Genomic DNA, 24,747 nt, shown 5'->3' with positions numbered 1-24,747 from the left:
TGTGTTTGTCTGAAATAGATGTGATTTTGGTTTGCACTGACAAGGTCAGTGCCTATTTTCCCATCCAACTTCAGGTTTAATTTTGGTAAGCGTCTGTGATGGTTGTGCGTACCGACGGTAAAAATGGGAATCAGGCTAAAAATACCCATGTTGTGAGAGCAGCAGAGCAAAGTTAAGGTTGCTGCTTCAAAACCACCCCAGGATTGCAGCATACCCATCCATCACACAAGATATGTTTTCCAATAACATCAAATGCTTCACAATAAATGCCTTCTGCTCGGTTTGCTATTTCCTCCCGGAGAGCTGCCTCCATCCGCTTCCTCCAGCCTCCCCTCACTACCTCCGAGTTTCACAAGTTGAGGTGGCAAACTGGGACACACTCACGAGCCATCTGCAGGAGAAGCAGCTTCACAGGAAGCCCAGAGAAATCAGAACTGGTAAGAATGAAATCAGTATCAGCCACAGGGTTAAATGGAGAAAGCTAACAGGCAACAACTTATGCTAACCCTTTCTTTTGAAGACTTCCATTTGCAAGGTGATTTACCTCCCTTACAAGAAATCCTTAGGCATTCCATACCTCTCCGTGAGGTTTTGTTTTTTTTAAACGCCCTTAAATCAGAGGTTGAAAGGATGCCTGAGGCACAGCAGCAGCAGCAAGCACACCTCAGTGCCACCAGCAGCTCACCAAAGCCACCAGGTCCCTGTGCAAGCCTTACTGTTCATTCCATGGGGGCTTGACTAACACCAAGCTTATGAAAGAAAGCTGGGCACTCCAGCCTAGCCATGTTCTCATTTCTCCTCCAGCCCGGGCATGTTCAGTGACAGCTCTGAGTGGGAGCAGTGCTTACAGGCTGGGAAAAACTGCACCTCTCAGCCAGGCACGGGTCAGGGGACACCCTGCGACACGCCATCCTCAGCCTCAGAAACATCTCCAAACTCCTTCCAGAAATCCAAGGAAGTGCCAACAGCACGGGCTGGACCCGCGTGGGAGGTGGCAAGGCAAGCTGCCCCCTCCTTCACAGGCTGCACCTCTGGTGACCACAGCAGGGTGTGAATGAACTGGTGTGTGGGTGCGTGTGGGATACTGGTCAGACTGGTTACAGGAATCACAGCCGGGCTCGGAGCGCTTCCTGCAGCCAGGGAAAACAAGGACAGGCTCTGTGTGCATCTGCAGGCACCTCTCCGCTCCGCTCTGCTCACACAGCCCATAGGAGAACACCAGAAATGAGCTGGACGTGTTTCAATGTTTACCACCTGCTGCTAGAATAAGCAGAAGTGCATTCCTTGGAAAGCCCACATCTGACTGGAATTTGTGGTATTTTTAATTAGACATGCATTGGTTTGACCTATGCAGGCAGAGGCAGCATAAGCTGCTTGGTGCAACCACCCTTTGAAGATGGTGAGGAACTACAGGAGCCCGGAAATGGCTTCTGTTCTTCCAGCCCAGAGCAGGTTAGAGCCCCTGTGCTGGAACAAGCTCGGTTTAAAGAGCAGCAGCTCAGTCATGCCCCTTTACAGTGACCCCTGATAAACTCCCGCCCCTCTCTGGCACCAGCCAGTCCTGATGCCTCAGGGACCCCAGGACTGAGCAGCACAGGCAATGTCCAGCACAGCACCTCCCTCCAGCTGAGAAGCAAAACAAAATTCCTCTGTTTAAAATCAGCTTTCTCCCCCAAATGCATCCTCTCGAAGACAGACCCTGCCTCAAGGCAGCTGAGGTAATCCTTGCCCACATGGACGGGTGGAAGGCAGGGCTGATAGTGCAGAGGAGCACAAAGTCACCCCAAATCTACCCTGAGGGCAGGTGACAGAGCAAGGGGCAGCCTAAGAAGATGCCCACACAGCACTTCAGAAAGGTGTCAGCTCAGCAAAGCGAGCCGAATCGCAGCACGGTGATATTTATGCCCCAAGTTGTGAAATACAGGATTTATTTTGGTATTTTGTTTTACTGCTCACCACAGAGCTGCTCTCCCACTGCTGCATAAAAAGCTTGGGTAAGATCAGTTGAGAAGGCAAATGAGAATAGCCAGGAAGAGAAGCAGTGACACGCCAAGGAAGGCAGGCTGGTAACACTGTAACTAAATCAGCAATTATGAAATTCAGACAATTAATAAAGAATGAATGAGCAGCAGCATTAAACGCTTGGTGCATCAGAAACAAGGCAGCCCTGTGGGGCTCTTAAGATGCTGGCAGTGCTCAACAATGTTTCTGGGCTGTAACTGGAGAAAAGAGGTAATTATTCATACCACTCTTGCTTCACAGGTCCTATTTCAACAACAACTAATGCAGGTATTAAAACTCATTCACTAAATTCTGCATGTTAAAGGCAACAAGAATAATGTCCTTTAGAGAGGCTTAGACAGAATGACAGAAAAAATTTCCAAGTAAAAAAAGCATCAAGATTTTAGGTGAAATTAGGAAAAAGAGGTTGAAATTCATGTCAGCAGCAGAGCCCCAGATGAAGCAAGGAGAGACATAGGACAGAATGCCACTGTGCTTGCAGAAACCCCAGTGAGGAGAGCACAGCAATGCTCACAGCAATGCAGGGCTGCAAAAATAAAAAAAAAAAAAAAAAAAAAAAGAAAAAATAAAAAAAGAGAAAAAAGAGTATTTGCTATCCAGGCCAAGTGCACAGGAATCTGGCATCCACTCATTTCAGGATGATTTTATATGGCATTGGCCAAGCAGCCTCTCACAGGAAAAGGAACAGAAGCTGCATCTGCCAAGATGCAGAAATGTATCCTAAAAAGACCCTGGAGGCACTGCAAGGTTCATCCCAGTGCAAAGGGCACCATGAAGACAGCGTGGTCCTGGGACACGTGCAGCAGAACAGAAAGGTGACATTATCTCAAACCACGGCACCACTGACAGCACTACCAACACAATCCACTCCTACAGAGCAACTCCTGCTCTATCACACACTGCAAAGAAGAAACAGAAAACAGTTCAACAAGAACAAGAGGCAGTTTCCCCAGACTCCTACATCCCAGAGGTTAAAACAAACTCTCTGTATTTGGCCCATCCACAGAGCAGGCTCGGTGGGCACTTGTGCACAGCCCAGACCTGGGTCTTGGGAAGAGCTTCCTCACATCAAAGGCTCCGACTTCAGGCAAATGCACAAATCAGCTAGCTAGGAGTTGAAGCTGCATCCACTCAAACCACAGAAAGACAGGTCTTTGTCACAGAAACCTCAAAGGGACCTGCACCCCAAGTCACACTCACCAACTGCTCTGGCCAGTTATTCTGGGTTTCTCTTCTCCTTTTGGATAATGTGGATTTCTTAGCATGTAAGCAGAGGTCAGCACAGATGTGCTCTTTGTGATGGGAATAAACACACATCCCCCAAGTTCCCAAGGATCAGGGAATGTTTGAAGGAGTCCAGACCAGCCCCATCCATCACGTTAAGAGGGAATAAGAAAATGTCTTTGGAGCAAAATGCTGAAACAAAACTGGAGGCCTTGGAGAGAAAAAGAAAGGGATGGCTCTCTCAGATGCATATCACTACTGCATTCCAACAACAACACCACAACATCACAGGTCTGGCTGTTCCCTCTTGAAGAATTAAGCTGAAATTTAACCATCTCTGCTGAAGTTTCCTGTGGCAAATACACACTTCAGGCTGGCTTTTGCAGCTCCTGCTGGAACACATCAGCAGTTCCATATGCAAGCCCATTGCATGGGGAACTGGTTTGGTTGGGGATTTTTCCCTATCACGTTACTCTTCCCACTGCTGAAAACCAAGTGACAGATTAAGAATCACTGGGCTCCTCGTGCTCCACCAGGGAAGGAAACATTTCCTACTCTGAAAATTCTTTGTCTGGAGCCTTTGCCCTGGGTAGACTTTACTCCAGGTGGGGAAGCCCGTGCCTTCCAAAACTCCCACTGAAGCAGATCAGCTACCAACCACTGTCTGCAGAGCCACCAGAGCAGCCACAGTGCCACGAGCAGGAGCCCAGCCCCGTGTGGCCCTGGCAGCTTCCCTGTGAGGGGACACGGAGCAGGCAGGAGGAGCAGGGAACCTCCAGGGATTCCAGCACACCGCGGGCTCCAGCCTCCTCTGCTGGGATGGGAACAGGGCTTGGCTCCTTTCCCTGGTTCTGGGCAGTGCCTGCTCCTTCTGCTGCTCCACAATAGATACATCCTTTCCTCCCACCGCCTAATTAAACTCCCATTCCACACAGCAGCTCACACAATAGATGTTGCAACCTCTCCTCTTAACCAGCTGTGCTCCCTTCCTCTGCCCCTGCACAGGGCAGCAACACCCGTGACACCCCAAACGCTGTCACCGTGCTGCAGTGACACCCCAAACGCTGTCACCCTGCTGCAGTGACACCCCAAATCCTGTCACCCTGCTGCAGTGACACCCAAACCCTGTCACCCTGCTGCAGTGACACCCAGACCCTGTCACCCTGCTGCAGTGACACCCCAAACGCTGTCACCCTGCTGCAGTGACACCCAAACCCTGTCACCCTGCTGCAGTGACACCCCAAACGCTGTCACCGTGCTGCAGTGACACCCCAGACCCCCTCACCCTGCTGCAGTGACACCCCAAATGCTGTCACCGTGCTGCAGTGACACCCCAGACCCTGTCACCCTGCTGCAGTGACACCCCAGACCCTGTGACCCTGCTGCAGGGACACCCCAAACGCTGTCACCCTGCTCCAGTGACACCCCAAACGCTGTCACCCTGCTGCAGAGACAACCCAAATCCTGTCACCCTGCTCCAGTGACACCCCAGACCCTGTCACCCTGCTGCAGTGACACCCAGACCCTGTCACCCTGCTGCAGTGACACCCCAAACGCTGTCACCGTGCTGCAGTGACACCCCAGACCCCCTCACCCTGCTGCAGTGACACCCCAGACCCTGTGACCCTGCTGCAGGGACACCCCAAACGCTGTCACCCTGCTCCAGTGACACCCCAAACGCTGTCACCCTGCTGCAGAGACAACCCAAATCCTGTCACCCTGCTCCAGTGACACCCCAGACCCTGTCACCCTGCTGCAGTGACACCTAGACCCTGTCACCGTGCTGCAGTGACACCCCAACCCTGTCACCCTGCTGCAGTGACACCCCAAACCCCCTCACCCTGCTGCAGGAGGCAGGGCAGGCTCTGACTCTGTGCCTCCCCAGGGCACAGCATCCCTTGGAACATCTTCCTGCTGCACTGAGCCAAAACCACCAGGAATTAATTTTAGCAGGGAAGAAACTGGGGCACGTGGCGTTTTTGTGGAAGGCTGCAGCCCCAGGCTTTTGTCTCTCTTCTGAGGTGAGGCAGCAGAGAACACCACAACAGATTAAATTAAAGGCCTCTGAGGCCCAGCAGGGAAGCACAAGAGCAGAAAGGACCATACACAAGAGCAGCATTCAAAGCTGACTTCAGTTTGGGTTGACTTCAGTTCAGGGATATCTCCCTCAGAAGGAGTCTGACAAGTCACAGCCTCCCTGTGCCTTAGGTTGTCACCCATAAAATGGATACCAAATATTGCTCCACCCCTGCTTGGGAGCTTTAGTAACTCTTTGGTCTCCTTTTTGGAGGTTATTTCTCCCTTTAACCACGGAGCAGGAGTGAGGTATTGTCTCTGGACACACTGGAGCCCAGCTGGAAGATAAAGCTGCCCAGATAAGGCTGCCTGCATCTCTCCTGCTCAGGCCCATGCAGCATCAGCACTCAGCACCAGGGAGCATTTGGTCCCACTCCATCCCAAGAGTAAAATGCTGCCATGATGGCAGAAAATTGATGAAAGCACTGATTTGTTAAAAACCACACGAAAATTCCATGTTGTAGTAAATAAGAAGGGGAAAACCTCCAAATAGAAGCAATGCCAAGGGTGAGAGGAAACACAAACCCCAGGGAGAAGATCCAGTTCTTCAGTGCACTGCCCAGATGCTGCTGAGAGATGCTGAAATGAGTCACAGAGCCTGAAACCAGCCAAACCTCAGCACACCTCTCTCAAACCTAGTTTTCCTTATCAACAACCTCTCAGGTAGCCAGGAGCTTATTCCTAGGCACAGTTAGAAATTTACTCCAAAATGCAAAGGGAAGTGCAGATGGTTATCTTCACCAGCAACCTTGCAGCAGCAGAGACTGTCCTCTCTTGGTGACGGTGGTGGGGCTGCTGTGCACTGAGCTGGTGACACTGAGCACAGCCCTCTCCCACAGTAACACCTTCAGCAGAGGTTTATGCAAGCCTGAGGCTCAGGCCCTCAAAGGAAGCTCTGTCACCTTGCAGAAGGCTTTCAGAGGATGACGTAGGAACTCTGAACCCTCACAAACAGCAATCACCAGTGCTAACATGACCCTGGTCTCCCAGAACAAGCTGCAGACCTCCTCTCCTTGACAGCCAGGCTGAATCCATTCATGCCTGGGAGGCAGTGTGCAACAAATCCTTTCTTTCTAGGCAAGAGCAAAAGCCAGAGCAGGAGAGCCCCATGGGCAGCTCCCGTGGCACCTGCAGTCCCACAGACTCCTCCCGTGTGCCTGGGCTCCAGGCTTGCAGCTCCACATTGCCCTGCTCCTCACGCAGCTGAGCGTGGCACTGGGCTCACCTGCTGCCCTGCCAGAGCCAGCTGTGCAGCACAGGAGGGAGCCAGGGAAGGCAGGGTCACCTGGCCAGCATGCTGTGTGTGCCCCAGAGCCAGGGCAGCCCACCAGGGCAGCCCTTCAGAGATGCTTGAAGGACCCTTTCTGGGGAAGAACGAGTGGGAAGCAGGAGGAAGAGGAGGAAGCACAAGGACACGCAGAGGATGGACACTGGTGTGACGGCTTTCTGTGCTGGCCACGAACTCGGTGAGGGGTGGGAGGCAGCAGAGCATTCCCTGGCTGGGAAGGACTGACAGCCATCTCTGCCCCCCTGGCATGCTCAGGCAGCCTGGCACTGCCCAGCTCTGCCCTGAGCCCCTGCAGACACCTGCTGATGGCCCAGACAGGGGCAAGGCAAGGCATGAGGTGACTCAGGGGGAGCAGGAGGGAAAGCCCCGGGCAGGGAGGGACACGAATCACAGGGAGACACCCAGGGCTCCCAGAGCAGAGCAGAGTCCAGCCCAGGCACGGCAGGGCAGGGCTGTGTGACAGGCTGGAGGGGACAGAAGGCACTGCAGCCTCCCAGCTTCTGCCAGCAGCTCCACTCCTGCCCTGGGCCTGGTGCCTGTTCGGCTTCCAGCCCTCTGCAAGGCACTGGGCTGGCTCCAGGCCAGCTTCACCCACCAGGAGCTGCTGCCTGTGCTGGCACACCCAGTGCCAGCCGAGTGTCCTGCCAGAGCGTTGTCCTGCCCTGCCAGAGCCCTGTCCTGCCCTGTCCTGCCACAGCCCTGCCACAGCCCTGCCACAGCCCTGTCCTGCCACAGCCCTGTCCTGCCACAGCCCTGCCACAGCCCTGTCCTGCCAGAGCCCTGCCACAGCCCTGTCCTGCCACAGCCCTGTCCTGTCCTGCCACAGCCCTGCCACAGCCCTGTCCTGCCACAGCCCTGTCCTGCCACAGCCCTGTCCAGAGCAAAGGGCTGAGCTGCTGTGGGACACAGCAGGGGCAGGAAGGCCACACGTGGCTGCACTCCTGGCTCAGGAGCCCTCCCAAACCATGCTCCCCCACCTGCTTACGGTTTCCCCCATCCTCACTGGCTCCAGCACCGTGCTGTCCATCCAGCTGGGAACCCCTGCTCTTTCCTGCCCCAGCCTGGCCACCCCAGCCTGTTTGGGAGCCTGGCCACGAGGGACACGCCGCTGTCCTGGGTTTGGCAGAGAGCTCTGGGGCAGGGCATGGCTGGAAGCTGAAAGGCAATGAGCTTGTCACGAGTCATTTACTGGGCAGGAGCAGGGCTGGGAGCGTGCCCGTTCCTCATCTCCCAGCTCCATGGGGTCACAGGGGAGCCTGAGCCCAGTCACTCTGCATGGGCCAGCAGGCTCAGACACGGCCAGCACAGGCAGGCCTGGCTCCCCTCTAGTGCTTCCTGAAGGCTCCATCCCTCACTGCTCTTGCTCTCCAGCATTAATGGCTCACACTTCCACCTCTCCAACAGGCCAGATGCCTGTCCTCTGCCACACAGAGTGATTTCCCTCCCCGAGCTCCTCACTGCCCTGTGTGTGCATTGCATCTCGCACCACTCGCTGCTCCACTGCAGCCCAGAGCACCCCTGCAGAGCCCTCACCCCACCCTGGCCGTGGTGCAGAGGCAGGGTCACCACAGCTCTCCTGGAAACGTGGGCAGCCTTGGGCAAAAGGCTGCTCCAATCAACCTGGGTACTGCTTTAACCGGGCTGTCGAGTAAATACTAACCACAGGATGAGATCCTGGCCTGTCTCATGCCATGCTGGCAGCAGTACCAGACCAGCCATTATTTATTGATTAAATACTAACCACAGGATGAGATCCTGGCCTGTCTCATGCCATGCTGGCAGCAGTACCAGACCAGCCATTATTTATTGATTAAATACTAACCACAGGATGAGATCCTGGCCGTTCTCATGCCATGCTGGCAGCAGTACCAGACCAGCCATTATTTATTGATTAAATACTAACCACAGGATGAGATCCTGGCCGTTCTCATGCCATGCTGGCAGCAGTACCAGACCAGCCATTATTTTATTATGACATTAAGTGGCACTGGTGATGCCAGGAGAAATGCAAGCACGCCCAGAAGGATTCACGCCTTTATTGTGTCTGTCAGAGCACTGAAGGAGCAACTGGGTACTAATTTAACCAGGTTATTGATTAAATACTAACCACAGGATGAGATCCTGGCCTATCTCATGCCATGCTGGTAGCAGTACCAGACCAGCCATTATATTATTTATGTGCCACTATCACAAGTGGCACTGGTGATGCCAGGAGAAATGCAAGCACGCCCAGAAGGATTCACTCCTTTATTGTGTCTGTCAGAGCACTGAGGGAGCAACTGAAATTATCACACACATCCTTTCAGTTCCTCCCAGATCTAATACAACACAATCTTGTTCATCTTGGATAACCACATCAAGTCATTAGCTTGTCAATAATTCACCTTGCACCAAGTGCCATGACTTGGCACGAAGCAGGCTGTGCTCTTCCTGTGGCCAAAACCTGAGCATCTCCTGGCCAGCCCATTTCCACTGTGCTGCTCCTCACAGACACACAGGGGTGGGCATGCAGGGCCAGCTTGCTCCCAAATCCTGCTCCATTCTACAGAAGAGACACCTGTGCACGGTGAGAGAAAAGAAGAAAAAAAAAAAAAAAGAAGGCATCACTGTAAATGGCCTCATGCTTTTAAAAACTCACCGTGGCAGGAGCAGGGATAGCTGAGAAATATTCCAATTAAACGAGCTCAGAGTTGCACCAGGAGCTCGACACCAGTAACTGGCCACACACATCAATTTTCACACCAGTCCAACTGCACCTGTGGCCTGCAGAGGATGTGAAATCTTGCTTTACACAAGCCTGTAGAAATTCAGCAATTCTGCCAATTTGCTAAAATAGAGCTCAGCTATGCAAAGCAGCAGAAGTCCCACAAAATCAGATGTACCTGGCAGAGTAGGAGGTGTAGAGGAGCAAGATTTTCAAGTGCTTGGAAAGCCTCCCTGTTTTGAGCCTGCAAAACTCAGCTGGACACTTCCCAGAAACAGCCTTGCAGAAGACTTCCACAGCTTTTACCAAGTGCCTATATAGGCTTTCATCCTTCCTGGCTCCAGAGAAAACCTGGATCAAAGCTGCACTCAGCCATCCCAAAGGGCTGAATCCAAATTCTCCAGCACCATGGCACCAAGCCCCAGCCAGGCAGCACTGGCTGCCCTGGAGACATGCAGAGGAAAGCACTTGCATGAATTTACATCACCACAACGCAAGAAATATACAGTTGTCATTGTCACTGAGGGCCCATGAGCTCAGTGGGAGAGGAGGGGAAGGAAAAAGATACCTTACCACCTGCTCAGGCACTTTCAACCGAAATCTGCAACAGCTCATAATCCTTAGGGAAGACACAGCACTCTTAGTTTGGGGCTTTTGGATGCTCAGGTGACTTCCTGGATTTATGGATCAGTTCCTTGTATCTCGCATCCAGAGGAGCCCAGGAGCATTTGGGAAGCCAAATGCAGCAGTTCAGGGCATGAAGCAATGTGGACAGGGTCAGCCTGTTTGGGGTGAGCAGCAGCCAGGAGCCAGCTGTACTAAGAGAAGCCCCCCTGCCTGCCCAGCAAACAAACCCTGGTTCTACTGCATTTGCTGTGTATGTGGCCATCAGTGGTCTGCAGGAGACTGTAGGGTTTGGAGGAAAGCTGCAGCAGACCCTCACAAAATTGCTCTCCAAGTGCATCTTTAGCATGGCAAATGTCCCATTCCAGAGTCATTTCAGGGCCAGGGATTCACACCAAGGTGCAGTGCAGAGAGGGCTGTGTGCCCTGCAAGCCCAGCCCATGCAGGAAGGAAAAGCAGACACTCAGCTGAGCACCTCCCCTTCCCTCCTCATCCCGAGCTGTGAGAATCCCAGGAATTCTCCACATTCTCTGCTTCTGGACAGAAACTCCCTCTGGCCAGGACCATGAGGATGGCCACGGCATCACCAGCCCTTCAGCAATGGGGAGAAGGGGATGGCATCCATGCCATCCCCTGTTTAAAGCTCCCCTCAGCCCTGGCCCACAAGAGGGACCAGCTTTGGGCTCAGGTGGAGCTGTGCTGCCCACAGCAAGGCTCTGCTGTGCAGGGGGGTGCCTGGGGCAGGCATCCCAGCAATGCCAGCTATGCTGTGTCCTGCTCTGTGCCCCCGAGGGTCAGCTCTGCCTCCAAACAGGAAGCAGCACTCCCCCGGCCCCAGCGAGTGTGGGGGAGCACAAGGGAGGCAGGGCTGCAGCGGTGATGCTGCTGCTGTCCCAGCCCAGCACAGGCAGGCACAGGGGGCTCCCAGGGCATTCTGCCCACTGGGATCCCCACTCTCGGGCAGGCAGCATCCTCACTGCTCTGCAGGGTCATTTTTAAATCACTTGGGAAACAGAGGCAAAGCCCAGAGAGCAGCTATGGCAAAGGCAGCACTGTGAGAAAGGGAAATTGAGGCAGCAGAGGGGATGGTGAGGGTCCCCCACCTTCAGCAGCAGTGACTAACTTGGAGCAAACTGAGACAGAGCACCTTGCCCCTAAACCAGGGATTGCATTAAAACTATACAAACCTCAGGGTCAGCAGCTGCTTCACACCCTACACACAAAACTGCTGCTGCTTGCACCTGATGATCCCTCACTGTTGCTTTCTGTGCCCAAATAAACATTTTTCTTTTCTGGTTTCCCCATGCCAGTATTCTGGGACTATTTTATGCCCTCGGGCAGGAGGGTGGCTGTGCTCTGTAAGGAGGACGTGCATCACTTCAGCTCCAGCCAGGCTGAAAGGAGCCCCCAGCACCCAGCCTGGCCAGAAATGCCCTCAGCAATGCTGTGGCCCCTCCTGCTGCCAGGCACTTCCAGGGCAAAGCACAGCACACCAGGGGAGGGCTTTGCACGTGGACAGCCATCCATCCCACCATCCTGGCACCCCCTCACAAATAAACACACACTCAAAGTCTCTCTGGCAGATCTGATCTCCATGGCCTTTCATGACTTGCATCTCTCCTGTCTTACACCAGGTGAAGAAAGCCTGAGCACATGCCTCAAACACATCATTCACCATGAGAAACCATTACTGTACCCAATTCTGTGTCCTCTCACTGCCACTCAGAGCTGTACCTATGAATTTTCCAGACTGTGTTTGAGTTTATTCATACTGGGCAACAAGGACATTCTGGTGTTCTTATTTTTCCCCCCTTCAAGGGTTTACTTAAACCCTCAAAGTTGTGCCAGTCCTTCCACACTGAGGTGCAGTTCTGTGATTTTGGGGCTGGAAGTGCATTTGTTCAAAAGTCTCATCTTGGAAGGCAAGGAAGGAAACTGCTGTTTATGAGAGCTCTTGATGACATAACAGTCGTGCTGTCCCAAACTGTCTGGACACAAGGTGAGCAAACCTAATGCCATAAAGGCCTTCCCATGTCATGCCCCAGTCACAGCACTAACCCCCACGGAGAGGACAGGAGAACAGGTAGGAAAGCTGTGAGGAAAGGCCACAAACTATTTACACCCTGAAAGTTTGAAACAGAAGAGCCTCAAAATGTCTGTCCTTTGAAGGTGATGCTCCTTATATGGGGATATGATCCTGCTCTCCTCCTCTGGTGAAAGAGAAACTGAGATTAAAGCAAGAGTCTGCATGAAGGGCTGAGAGGAGCAGAGCTCTGGTGCAGCTGCTCAGCCACAGGAGCAGCTTTGGTGCTTATGGGATCCCATCAGACCAGCAAAAAGACAGCTCATCCCTTACCCAATGTCCCTGCAAGTGCCTTCAGGCCCTTCAGGTTCAGGGTGCTGTTCCCAGGAGAGAGCCATCTCTGGAGGACGGGGCAAGGTCTGGCCCCAGGACAGACCAAACCTGCAGCCAGCACACCCAGGGCCAGCTGGGCCCCAGGGGCTGTCCCCTGCTGAAGAGCAGCCAAGCTGCTGCTTTTATCAGCCTGGGGGCAGCGAGTTCTGGGGTGCATGGTTTGTTTGCTGCCCTCCCTCCCTGTGAACACTCGTGCTGCCCAGAGGCTGGGGAGCAGAAGAAAAGCTCCTCTCTTGGTCACGGGCCAAGCATTAAACAGCAAGGGTGTCCCATATCCTGGCTGCAAGTGCTTTGGGAAGCCAGGTGATTTCATTAGCAGATCATAGCCCCTGACCTACTCACCCTGAAACAAGCTCACTGCTGGCCAGCCCCAGAGCTTGCTACTCTGCACCTCACCTTGCACGCTGCCATTTAGCACTGACCTGCTGCCATATCCAGGCAGCACCTGAATTTTCATGCTGCTGAAACTCTTACACAAGCAGTAAAACCCTGAGGAACCTCTTGCACAAGCAGCCTATTGTTACTTTGTTATTGGGACTGACCAAACGAGGAATTGCTCCCAGCCACTCTGCACGCTACAGTTCCCATCGGGTGCCACATCCCACATGCACCTTCCAGCCCATCCCAGGATGCAGCACTGTGAGCACACACACAGCCCCAGCACAGGGGGTGTCTGGGGACAACTGTGCTGCAACAGTGCCCTGTGCCACACTCAGCCTGCCAGCACCAGGCCCAGCTGACACAGAGAGGGGGACAGTGAAACACAGAGGTATCAATACACCGTGGGACAGGGTTGATGCAAGACAAAGCTGCAGGTGCAGGTGGAGGAGAAGGGCAGGCCTGGGATGGGATGGGATGGGATGGGATGGGAAGGGAAGGGAAGGGAAGGGAAGGGAAGGGAAGGGAAGGGAAGGGAAGGGAAGGGAAGGGAAGGGAAGGGAAGGGAAGGGAAGGGAAGGGAAGGGAAGGGAAGGGAAGGGAAGGGAAGGGAAGGGAAGGGGAAGGAGCAGCCTGGGCACACTCACCCTGATGCGCCGCATGGCCGTCACGATCTCCACGCGGCTGTTCGGCCGTGGCACATCCAGGCTCCCGATGTACTGCAAGGAAAGGAAGGAGATTAGTCCAGCTCCTAGAGCCCTGGAAACCCCACGGGCCCAGCAGGGCCCCAGTGGTATCCACAGGGGGAACCCAGGGTCACTTCTGGGGAATGAGCAGCATTTTGCCTGTTGCACCTGAATGCCTGCATGCCTCCAGCCATGAAGCTGTTCCCTCACCACACCACTGCAAGCAGTCAAAAACCCTTTTTCTAGCAATAAAATCCCTTCAGCCGTCAGGCCAGCAGGACTCACTCATGTAGGCCATGATCAAAGCACACAGGTATAAGCAAGTATCCCCTCGGTTGCCATGAGTCATCCATTACAGACCTGGGTATTGGAATATCCCTAAAATAGCCGGCCCAACCTGTCCTGTGACAGGCCCTCCATTATTTAACTGCAGCCCTGCCAAAGCCTGGCTGTTTCTGCAGGAATGCTGAGCCTCCAGGCCAAGCCTCCAGAATAAAGGAGCCGCTTTGCTATTCAAAGGGGACCAAAGGCAGCGCCACCGCGACCCAGCACGGAGAGACGCGGAACAAAAACCTTTTTAAAAATCAAATGGAAGAGGGCAGATTCTGAAGAAGGATCAGAAAACAGACAAGCGATGAAGAGTCAATGCTGAGCGCTAAAAACGTGTCGTTAGAAGAAAAGCATTTGGAGCCCATTTACTGGCCCTGTGTGCTCCCACGCTCCATCTCCACACAAGGGCTGACGTAACCTCGGCAGCGCGGCACGGGCACCGCAGCCAGCGGGGCTCCTGCTCCTGGGGCACGGCCACAACCTCTGCTGGCACCGTGCAGCACACCAACATGGGCGCCCAAGGGCCTGAACACAGGCAGAGGCTGCTCAGAGGGGTCATTTCCCTCCCAGCTCCCCGCACCAGGACCGCCACCTCCGAGGAGGGGTGCAGGGCATGCATGACCAAAGCTGGGCTTTGTGTGTGAGCTGCCCCCGAGGGCCCTGTGGGACAGAAGCTCAGGGAGCCCCGTGTTCCTGAGAGCCCTCCTTGCTAAGGCAGCTCAGCCAGGCCATGCCCAGCACACAGCCCCTGCCTGGGGGTCACACAGGCAGCGCCCAGCGACCCACAGGGCAGTCGGTGCTGAGAGGAGATGAGCAGAGAGAGGATATAAAAATAACCCCAAACAGCTGGCGTGTCCATCACGTGCCGTGCAGGCTGCACGGTGCAGGGCAGCCTTACATAACTGGGAATTGCAGCCCAGGCCAGCCAGCCCCTCAGGGCCCTGCTGAGAGCACACAGCTGCCAGCAGTTCCCTGTCACAGCCCCTGCACGGAGTCTGCCACCCCTTCAAAGGGGCAGCTCATCTGAGAGAGGCATCTCAGACATCAGCACATCCCCTTCGCTGAGGTGAGGCCTGGAAACCATCAGGAAAAAGCAGGAGCTGAGGAGGAGGGCAGAGGCAGCTGGAGCCCTGGGCCTGCAGCCACCAGGCAGGACCTAAGGAAGAAGCCCTGCCCCGTCCTGCTCTGCCAGGCACACATCCCTATGGCACCTCCTCACTAAGCCTTCCCACGCCACTTTTCTGCCAGGGACCACCTGGGGAAGCAGGATTCTCATCCCATATGAGAAGGACAGACCTCTGCACCCAGAGGAAGCCTGTCTTCCTCCAGCTATTCCCAGCTGCATGAGGTCACTGCCTGGAAATCCCTTTCCTTCCCCTGGGCTCTCCTTGCCCAGGCAGGTGCAGAACGCAGCATGGCCAAGGCCAGGGCAGGCAGTGCCAGCTGGGCAGCAGAGCTGGCTGCCATGGCCACAGGAATTCCAGCCATGCCAAGCTCCCTGGCTGCTCACCACAGCCCCATGGCCACAGCGGTGTGAGTGTGTGAGCCCAGCAGGGCTGGGGTGCCCTGCAAGCACAACCAGCACCACCCTGGGCCAGGCACCACCTCTGCATTGGCCTCCTGAGAAACAGCATCGGCAGCAGGGTTGTGTTGATGCTGTCCTTTCTGTGCTCCAGCTCATGCCCACATGCACCCAAACTGAGTGGCATGGGTCACAGAGGCTGCAGGATTCACCGCTGCTCCCCAGCCTGGTGTGCAGAGCTGCATCCTGCTGTATCCCACAGCCCCTGGTGCTCCCACCAGAGCCCACATCCACCCCAGCGTGGGCTCACTGCTCACAGTGACCATGCTCACAGCTCCAAAAACACCCCCCTCTCCCTCCATTCTGCAGGAAGGTGTTTTTTACACATTTCACACAACTCAGCAGATGGACAAAGTCTCTCCAGATTATTTTTGCCTTCAGGGCAGAAATCACATGTGACAAGTGTGCTGCAGAAGAGTAACCCTTCACAATGTGGTGAATATCCCCCCCAAAATGTGGACTTGGGGGTTGGTCTTTCAGCTGAACAACTTCCCAGGTGAGCTGGGGAATGGCCTGAGAAACCACCCATATTCAGCAGGGATGAGCAGGCAATGAGGGCTGCTCCTGCTCCACTCTCCTCCAGCCCTCCTACTCACAGCACCACTTTTAATTATGGCAATAGGTGTGGGAACAAGCAGGTGAGGCAAAGACAAGGATAAGCAAGGCAGCCAGAGCCTGCACAGTGCAATACTTCCCACCCACCCCAGCCCTGAGACTGAGCTCCCTCTCTGCCAGGGCAGGAGCTCAGAGACCCCCGAGCATGGGCACTGCCAGGCACAGATTCCTGCCCTCCTTTAACACACAGGAGCCCCCAGCGAGGTGCCAGGCACACAGAGGGGGTCCCAGCCCTGCAGGGCCACGGTCAGGCCAGCATCGGTGCCAGCCAGCTCACCCCAAGGCAAAGGGAGGCAGGAAGGACAAAGGAAGGTGCCCGAGACAAAAGGGAACAAATTAAAGCTGTGCAAAAGAGCTGACAAAGAAAATAAACCCGTGAAAGAACCCACCCTCCCCAAGCCCCACGAGCCAAGGGGGAGAACACGTGTAAGTAAAGGATGTGGCTTTTCCAAATAATCCCCTCCAGATCCACGGCCCCACCGCCCTGCCAAGGGATGGAGGGACAGAACCAGAGTCCCCCACCCACACCCAAGAGCCAAGGGGGACCAGGGGTCACAAATCCCCTCGGGCTGTCCTGGACAGCCCCCTCCTCCCCTGACCAATTAGGGGAAGAAAGGCCACCCCTGGGTGAATGGGCAGCCCCGCAAAGGCAGGCCCAGCCCTCACTCTGCCAAGGCCAGCGCTGCTCGAGCCCGTGGTGCCACCTCTTTTGTAGAGAGCCTCTGGTCCTGCACATGTCTCCCCCTGTTTTGGGATCATCCAGCCTTCCATCCATCCATCCTTGCAGGGCCCCAGAAGGGCATCCCTCCCATGCTGTGGGAGGTGGCAGCACCCTCAGGCCTCTCAGCAGCCACAGGGACTCTGCCTGCTCTCCCCTCCCCATGCAAACAGGCTCTCAGTGGGCAGAGACACACAGCCTGCACGGCTGCACCCTCTGCCCACGGCTCACAAAAGATCTGCCCAGTTCTGGGAAATGCCAGGGAAAAAAATAAATTTGTTTTTTAAACAGAAAACAAAGGGGAGCACTTTGCCAAAGCACTGTTTGCACAAGTCACTCAGTTTCTCGTTTTTCCTCGAGGCTGTTGAATACTGCTCGTTTTCTGCTCTGTCAGAAACGAATTTTCTTGAGAAGTTGCTTTTGCTGCGGCAGCAGGTGGCAGATATTTTGGGAAACCGAAGGCCAACCGCATCGCTGCCGGGGGACACCTCGCAAGGGGCGTTGATGGGCCCACCGGAGGCAGAGGTGGGCAGCCAAAGCCTCCTGGGGAGGAGATGCCTCCTTCCTGCTGCTGCCAGCCCAGCTCTGCGTGCAAAGGTCAGGGCTGAATCATCCCCGGCTCACAGGGAGCCTGCCCTGGCTGCTGCTGGTTCCCAGCTCCCACAGAGGCGCGGATGGGAGCCGCTGCTTCTCTCTCTGCAGGCAGGCAGCGGGAGGGGACACACTGGCACCGGCCCTCAGGGCCAGGAGGGGTTACCAGAGGCACCAGCAGCCAGCAGGGAGTGCCAGATGCAGGGCACAAGGGTCCCCAGGTTCCTACGGAGCCCAGGGCGGTGTGAGGCTGCACCAGGGACAGGGACATTGACCCTGCCACATGTGCCACCAAGCGAGGGACAAAGTGCTCAGGCGCCGGTGTGAAAGCTCCCCGTTTCCCCAGCACGGGGAACGCCCAGTCTGCCTGCAGTGTGTCTGATAAGGGTTTCTCCCCAGGCAGAAGCCCATTGCCAGGGTCCTGGCTGTCCCACTGCTCCTGCTCTCCAGCTGCCCGGGGAGCCAAGGCTCTGGGCTGGCACTGCCCTGCCCCTCAGGAACTCCCTGCCTGCCTGGTGCACAGGGGGAAGCTTACTCACACTGTGCTGCTGCAGAGGCCAAAAGGGATGGAAAATTCACAATGCCAGCCGACTTTAATGGAAAAAGGCCCCGGCTTCCATTCCAAGCTGGGCGCCTCAGCCTTGCCCAGTTCCTCCCTGAGCAGAGCTCTGCACCCCAAGGACAACAGATCCAGCCTGGGCAGCCTGAGGCCATGTGTCAGAGCCATGCAGCTGGACACTGGGCATGGACACAGCAGGGACCTCACAGCAGGCAGGCAGAGCCCCCAAGGACAGTCAGTTTTGGGCGGTCTCACTCAATTTTGGGTTGGTTTCAGTCAGTTTAGGGTGGATTTCACCTGGTTTTGGGTCAGTTTCACTAAATTTGGGGTGGGTTTCACTCAATTTCGGGTATTTTCACTCCATTTTGGGTTGTTTTCATTCAGTTTTGGGTGGTTTCAGGTGGATTTCACTCCATTTTGTGCCCACGAGCCTGCTGGTCCCAGCAGCACTTACCCTGCTTAGGAGCTGCCCCAGGCTCAAGTGCCAGAGACACCAAGCTCTGGGGGCCCCAGGACACTCACCACAGCCACTCTGCCCTCCCAGCAGCCAAACCAGGGCTCACCTGAACAGGGGAGACACCTGTGATGGTGCAGCAGGGCCAGCAGGAGCTGAGGGACGAAGCTTTTCCAGGCAGTGCAGCAGGACTGTCCATTGCTGTGTTTCCATCCCGCCCAGGCAGGCTGTCCCACACTGGGCCTGAGCCTCCTGCTCCTGCACCCAGCCCCAGCAGGCTGTGCCAGCCCGGAGCGCCGCAGAAAGCTGGGCTGGCAGCATCCCACGGCACCCCTGGGCACCTGCAGAGCCCACGGCCCGGCCCCACAGCCTGGCACACAGGGCTTTGGCAAAGCCAGGCGGAGTTTTCCTTGCTAAGAGCTCCACTAAGCAGCCCAGGAAGTGACTCCACAAGTATGGCAGAAACATGCCACTGTTTCAGAGGAGAACCTTTGCAGAATTGGGAAGGTTATTTATAGCCTGGGGCCAGCAATCCCGGGCTCAGGCTCACTGCAGCTCAGCTCTGGGCTGAGCAGCCCGACAGAGCACACAGAGCTGCCAGGACAAACAGCCCCCAGAGAGAGCTGCCAGCTCCCTCCCAGCCAGCCAGGCTGCTGCACAGCACCACACAACCTGTCTCCTGGTTCCCAGCCCTCCAGGAAAGCCATCCTTGCTGGCAAGGGAGCCTGGAGCAGTGGAGAAGAAGTGAACACCTCGATCAGGGCTGCCTGCAATTCAGTTCACTTCCAATGCTGTTATTTGCAGCCCCAACGTACATAAAAATATACACACGGGTGGAAACACACATGTACTCCCTGCTCAGTGCCCACCTGAGGCTATAATCGTTTCCCTGACACAGGATTTTGCTTTGGAGCAACTGGCAGTGCCTGCTGGTGCTCGCAGCCCCTGGGAGGTGGCAGGCAGGTGGGCTGCAGAGGTTCAGAGGAAGGGACATCATGGATCAGACTAAAGTCTCCTCCATGTCCCATCTCCAAACATAGACAGCAGCAGATGCTCAGTTCAACTCCAGTTTCCCACGCACGGAAGCAGAGAAAAGCACTGACAAAAATGAGAGAAAGTGCCTGGTTGCCAAGACCACTTAAGGGAAAAAAAATCCACCCCACCAGCCAAACACCAAAACCCCACCTTGCTGCACAGAACAGCAATGCTCCTGAACCTCCAGTCCCACCTTTACCTGCAAGCAGGTCTGGTGCCAGGAACAGCAGGTTCCAGCACGGGGGATGCCCAGGCAGTCCCAGACCACAGGCGCTGGGTCCACCAAGGGCTGGGATGTGTTTGGGCAGTCACTGCTCCCCGTGCCTGCACAGAGGGTCCTCACAGCCACCTGCCCCTTCTCTGGAAACCATGCACACCAAGGCACTGCAAAGGGATTCATGGGGCTGAGGGAGTAACAGCTCTTTCCAAATAATGGGCATTTGGCAGGTGGGACCTGGCTCTGGACACAAGACCCCTGGGGCAGGAGGGAAAGCCCAGGCCAGCAGCAGCCCCCAGGAGAGGGACAGTAACAAGTTCCCTGAGCAAAGGCAGCAGCACCCAGCACTGCCAGAGACCAGGAGTGCAGTGCCAGGCTGCACTGCCCCACTCCATTCCCTCTGCCTGCTGCTCTCTCTGGAGCCCTTGGGGGAGCCTGAGTCACAATTTCTGAACACACAGAATTGCTGGTGTTGTGCAAGGCGGCCCTTGGGTTTCGTCCTGCAGCACCAGGGCTTTGGGAAGATAAGGAGTAAGCTCACATCCCGCTCCTTCTCATGGAGGTGGAGGAGAACAGGAGATATCTTTCCTCTCTACATCTCTGTTTATTTAACCAGAAAACCACTGCACAAGTGGGAATTTCTGTCCATTCCCCTTGCACCACGCTGCAGCTCCCAGTTCTTTCATCCAAATGTTTCAGCTAACCCAAGAGGCCAGGCTTTTGATTTTAATCAACAATTCAGATGGCAAGACACAGAAGAAAACAAACATCCTGCCTCCCATTGGAGCCAGCTCCTCTGATTCCCTGCAGCCCGACCAAGGCATCTCAGGGATACAGCCAGGTTTGGTGCCAAGAGAAGTGGCCAATGAAAACAGATCCAAAAGTGTGAAATGCATTACTGTTCCTAAAAAGATGGAGCGGGATTTTCCATCTCTTGGGTTTATCTCCAGAAAATGGATTAACATAATCCTTAGGGACACTCTGCTCTGCCTCGGTGACCCTGTGCCAGCACATGTGGCTGCAAGTGGCTCCAGCGGGGACAAGAGGCACGAGCCTTGCGATGGCATCACAGCTCAAGGGACAGCACCACTCGCCTCACATCACGTCCACCACCCTTTGCCTGACAAAGGTTCAGATTCTGCCTGCCTGTGGCCACCCAGTCACCTGGGATGGCAAGACTCCCTCGGGAGAGGGACAAAGGGGACAACAGCACTGATGCCAGCTGCTGCTGATGGATCAAAGCATGCACTGCACCCACTACACGTGCCACTTAGAGACAGCAGTAGGTCCAAGTGTAAAAATACAATAAAAAATTAAAGCGATAAATCAGTGCACACTGCCTCAGGCCCACAGTAACCCCCTGCAGGGAGCCCCAAGCAAGCTCATCAGGAATGTCAGGCTGCTGGAGCAAAGAGCACTGCTCCAGCGCCGAGCTGGAACACCGGGATCCCCGCTGCCCGCACTATCAGCTACCCCAGGAGGATTTGAGGAGACAGCCACTCGAGTCCTGACATCCCAGACAAGCATTTTTCTCGTTTAATCTTCCCCCAAAGTTCTGCTCTAAATCAGAGCTCCACATTTTTGCGACTCGTGCTGGGTGCCTGGCTGCAACAAGAGCTGTGCGGGTGTAAGAGCCTGGGATTCTTGGGGATAAAAGGAAGTAAAGGAATGTAAGCATTTAATTAATCTTGAGCAATCTAATAAAAGGATAGAGTAATTGCCTCAGCCATCTGCATTCTGTATCTGGCATCGAGGGCTGCTGGTGAAACCCAGGGATTGGGAAGCCGGGTTTGGTACGGATTGCGCTTGGCAATAGCGCGTGCCACCGGATACCAAATAAGAGCAAGAGGAGCTAACAAAGGCTAATATTGCAGTGCACTAACGCAGCCAGACCAGCAGCGTGGAGCAGAGACGAGCCACGAGCACACCCAGGGGCTGCTGACGCCCTGCCCCACTGCCCAGCCTCCCAGCCGGGTCCCCGAGGCTGGCACGGCACAGGCACACTGGATGTAGAAGGGGAGATGCTCTGCAGCCACCGGCAGGTGAGGGGTGAGCAGGTGCTGGCAGAAAAGCAGCAAGGCTCCAATCACTCAGGAGCAAAAGGCTGCGAAGTTGAGCTCGAACAGCCTTTCCCAGAGTTGCAAGGCAGGTTTAAGTTTGCTCCACAAACAACTGTTTTGCTCTGTGCAGCACAGTGCCTGCCATCGGGCAGGTGATGGCCTCTGCAGAGGAACCCTCCCGCCCCGAGAAAAGGCGGAAAATAACACTTCGACACCTTCCTACGAGCGCAGCCTTTGCCCCGAGGGCATGGCACACAATTAGATGCCAAATTTTCTTCCCCTGACAGCACATGTTCTCCGAAGACAACAGCGTGTGACAGACGCCTGCCTGCCTTCCTGCCGCTCGTTTTACACCAGGCTTTCCTCCTAAGTCAACCTCACTTGAGTACCCCCGTCAGCATGATAACCGTATTCCCCAAGAGAAGAAAAAACGGGGCAGAATTTTGTGTTTTCCCTTTCCAGCTCTCCTGGCCAGCTCCTTCCCAGTTTCCTGCTGGCCAGCGTGCCTTGCTCGGTAGCTTGGCTTTTGCCAGCCTGCTGCGAGATGGCAAGCGCCAGCCTGCGGGGAGCCACAGCCGACGTGGAGCGAGAGAATGAAAAGTCCCAACGGAAAAGAAAAGATAAAAAGCCAAGAGCTCCGTGCCAAATCCACCAGCGAGGACGGTTTATGTGTGTAAAGAGGAATGGCAAGCGTTTATTTCGGGTGCGTGCCCCTGACCGCCTGCACCGCCCATGGCACGCAGTCCATGGGGCTGCTCACAGCACGGCAGCACCAGGCTCCGGGGCACCCTGCAGACCCCACAGCCGTGCCCATCCCGGCGCACTGCCCGCCGCGCTGGAGCCGCAGAGCACAGCCCGAGCCCTCCGCTCCTCCCTGCCGGGCAAGAGGCACACGGACCCGCTTTGGGGAGCGGCGTCCCCGGGCAACACCACGCGGAGCCCCGGAGGGATGAGGGCCGGGGAGGGATGCCGGGGGGAAGCAGGAGGGTGACCCCACTCCAGCCTGACCCGTCCCACCAGTCCGGGCATCCCCGCCGTACAGGCGGGAAGCCTCGCCCGACTCCGCGGCGGAGTTTAGGGGAGACCAGGTAACGCCAAGGGGAAGGGCTCCGGGGAAAGCAGAAAACCCCCGCGGCTATGTCAAAAGAGAGCCGGGAACCCGGGCATCCCGGAGCGCCGGGGCACAGCGCCGGGCAGCGACCCCCGCGGCTCTCCCGCGCCCGCCGCCCACCTTGGCCTCGAAGCAGATGCCGTGCTGGAAGGCGTCCTCGTTGTGCAGGGGGATGCGCAGGTCGTGCCGGTCGTCCACCAGGTTGTACTTGGACTTGGCGGGCATGGCGGCCCCGCGGCCGGGCAGCCCTGCAGCGCGCCCGGCCCTGCCGCCGGCCCGGCCCGCCCCGCCCGGCCCCGGGGCGGGGACGCGCCCGCGCGGAGCGAGCGGGGCGGGGGCGAGGCTGCGCCCCCCTCACGGGCACCGGCACCGGCACCGGCACCGGGGCACAGCGCCGGGCGGGGGCGAGGCTGCGCCCCCCTCACGGGCACCGACACCGGCACCGGGGCACAGCGCCGGGCGGGGGCGAGGCTGCTCCCCCCTCACGGGCACCGACACCGGCACCGGGGCACAGCGCCGGGCGGGGCGAGGCTGCGCCCCCCTCACGGGCACCGACACCGGCACCGGGACCGGGACCGGGGCACAGCGCCGGGCGGGGCGAGGCTGCGCCCCCCTCACGGGCACCGACACCGGCACCGGGGCACAGCGCCGGGCGGGGCGAGGCTGCGCCCCCCTCACGGGCACCGACACCGGCACCGGGGCACAGCGCCGGGCGGGGCGAGGCTGCTCCCCCCTCACGGGCACCGGCACCGGCACCGGGGCACAGCGCCGGGCGGGGCGAGGCTGCTCCCCCCTCACCGGCACCGGCACCGGGACCGGGGCACAGCGCCGGGCGGGGCGAGGCTGCGGCCCCCTCACGGGCACCGGCCCCGGCACCGGCCCCGGAGCGGGCGGCGGGGGCTCCGTGCCCCTCCCCGGCACCGGCACCGCTGACACCCGGTGCGCGGGGCCGGGCTTGCGCCCCGCCGCCAAACTTCAAATGCACGGGAAACCAAGGAAGGGATAACGGGGAACGGTGCCTCGGGAGCGGCTCGCAGGGTGGGCAGCGCCGGCCGCCCCCCGGCCGCACATGGCGCCCATTCCTCCGGGCCGGGGAGCCGCGCCAGGGAGCTCCGCACGCGAATCTTTGTCTCAGCGCCGGACACGGTGGAAACCAAGCACGCTGGAAGTGGAAAATCTCCGTCTTGCGCTTAAAGAAAGAGCAGCTCTTGAGACCAGATCCCCAGCCCTACTGGGCCTTCCCTTACCAATGTCCCGAAAGCTGTGAATATGCTTCCCACCCACCAAAAGCAGCCCAGAGCTGTTCTCCAGATGTTCGGGGAGCAACTCACGTAGATCTGACCTCAAGTCCAGGCTGTTGCATCCCTTACCCCCATACGCACAGAGCACTCCAAGGGCGGGCTCCATCCTTCTGTGTTTGGATACCCACGGATGCTGCAGAGATCATCTCCCCACGTGTGCCTGAAGAGCCAACACGGGCCTCAGGGGCACTCCTCTCCACAAGAGAACCACAATTCCCAAAGTCCTTGCCCCGCCATGCTTGCATGTTCCTACAGCCAGAGCCCACTTCCCTCAGGGTTCCAAATGACTGCAGTGCAAAGAGCAGCACTGATTGTTGATCCTTCCCCGGGCAGAACACACCCAGGGCCATTGATTTTTCAGCCTGAATCGATGTGCTGAAACTTGAGTTTATACGACAGTTCAGCGCCAGCCGCAGCACTTCAGCCACATCTGAAAAATGTATTGTTCCACTCAAAACTGGGTGGGCTCCCCACCACCCCCAGGGGCTCTGCTGACAGTCTGGGCGCAGACAAGTGTATGACAAGCTGAGAAATCCCTGTGCTCCATCGTGCCACGAGAGGTGTACGTGAGCAGCTCTTGTGCTGCCAGTTTCCCTGTGCCAGGCCCAGGGTGGGATTTCACAGAGCTGCCAGCGCTTGGACAAGTGAATCAAGGGATGATTTCCCACTGAAAGCAAGAAACGAGCAAGCCCTGAGCTCTTGAAACCTTTTACTCTTGGTTTTGGGGGAGGGCAGGGGATCAGTGCTGTGTGTCGC

At 56.6% G+C, this 24,747-nt stretch overlaps 1 protein-coding gene across 5 annotated transcripts in view; it reads right to left on the bottom strand.

Moving 5' to 3' along the window:
- NOS1AP (nitric oxide synthase 1 adaptor protein) overlaps positions 1-22,960 on the bottom strand; it is a 38,933-nt gene extending 15,973 nt beyond the window's left edge. For 3 of the 5 annotated variants that reach the window (XM_063165319.1, XM_063165320.1, XM_063165321.1), the window contains exons 1-2: positions 22,811-22,960; positions 13,380-13,451 (exon numbers count right to left, since the gene is read on the bottom strand). In XM_063165319.1, coding sequence (XP_063021389.1) covers positions 13,380-13,451; positions 22,811-22,915 — 177 coding nt within the window. In that variant the 5' untranslated portion in view covers positions 22,916-22,960. Of the gene's footprint in view, positions 1-9,248; positions 9,374-13,379; positions 13,452-22,810 lie in introns of those variants that run through there. The other 2 variants (XM_063165323.1, XM_063165322.1) reach the window with 2 other exon arrangements.
- Positions 22,961-24,747: the final 1,787 nt, after the last annotated feature.

Source organism: Melospiza melodia, chromosome 11 (genome assembly GCF_035770615.1).
Source record: "Melospiza melodia melodia isolate bMelMel2 chromosome 11, bMelMel2.pri, whole genome shotgun sequence".
Classification (NCBI taxonomy): domain Eukaryota; kingdom Metazoa; phylum Chordata; class Aves; order Passeriformes; family Passerellidae; genus Melospiza; species Melospiza melodia.
Note: the sequence above shows the minus strand (reverse complement) of the source record. Positions and strands in the feature narration are given on the sequence as shown.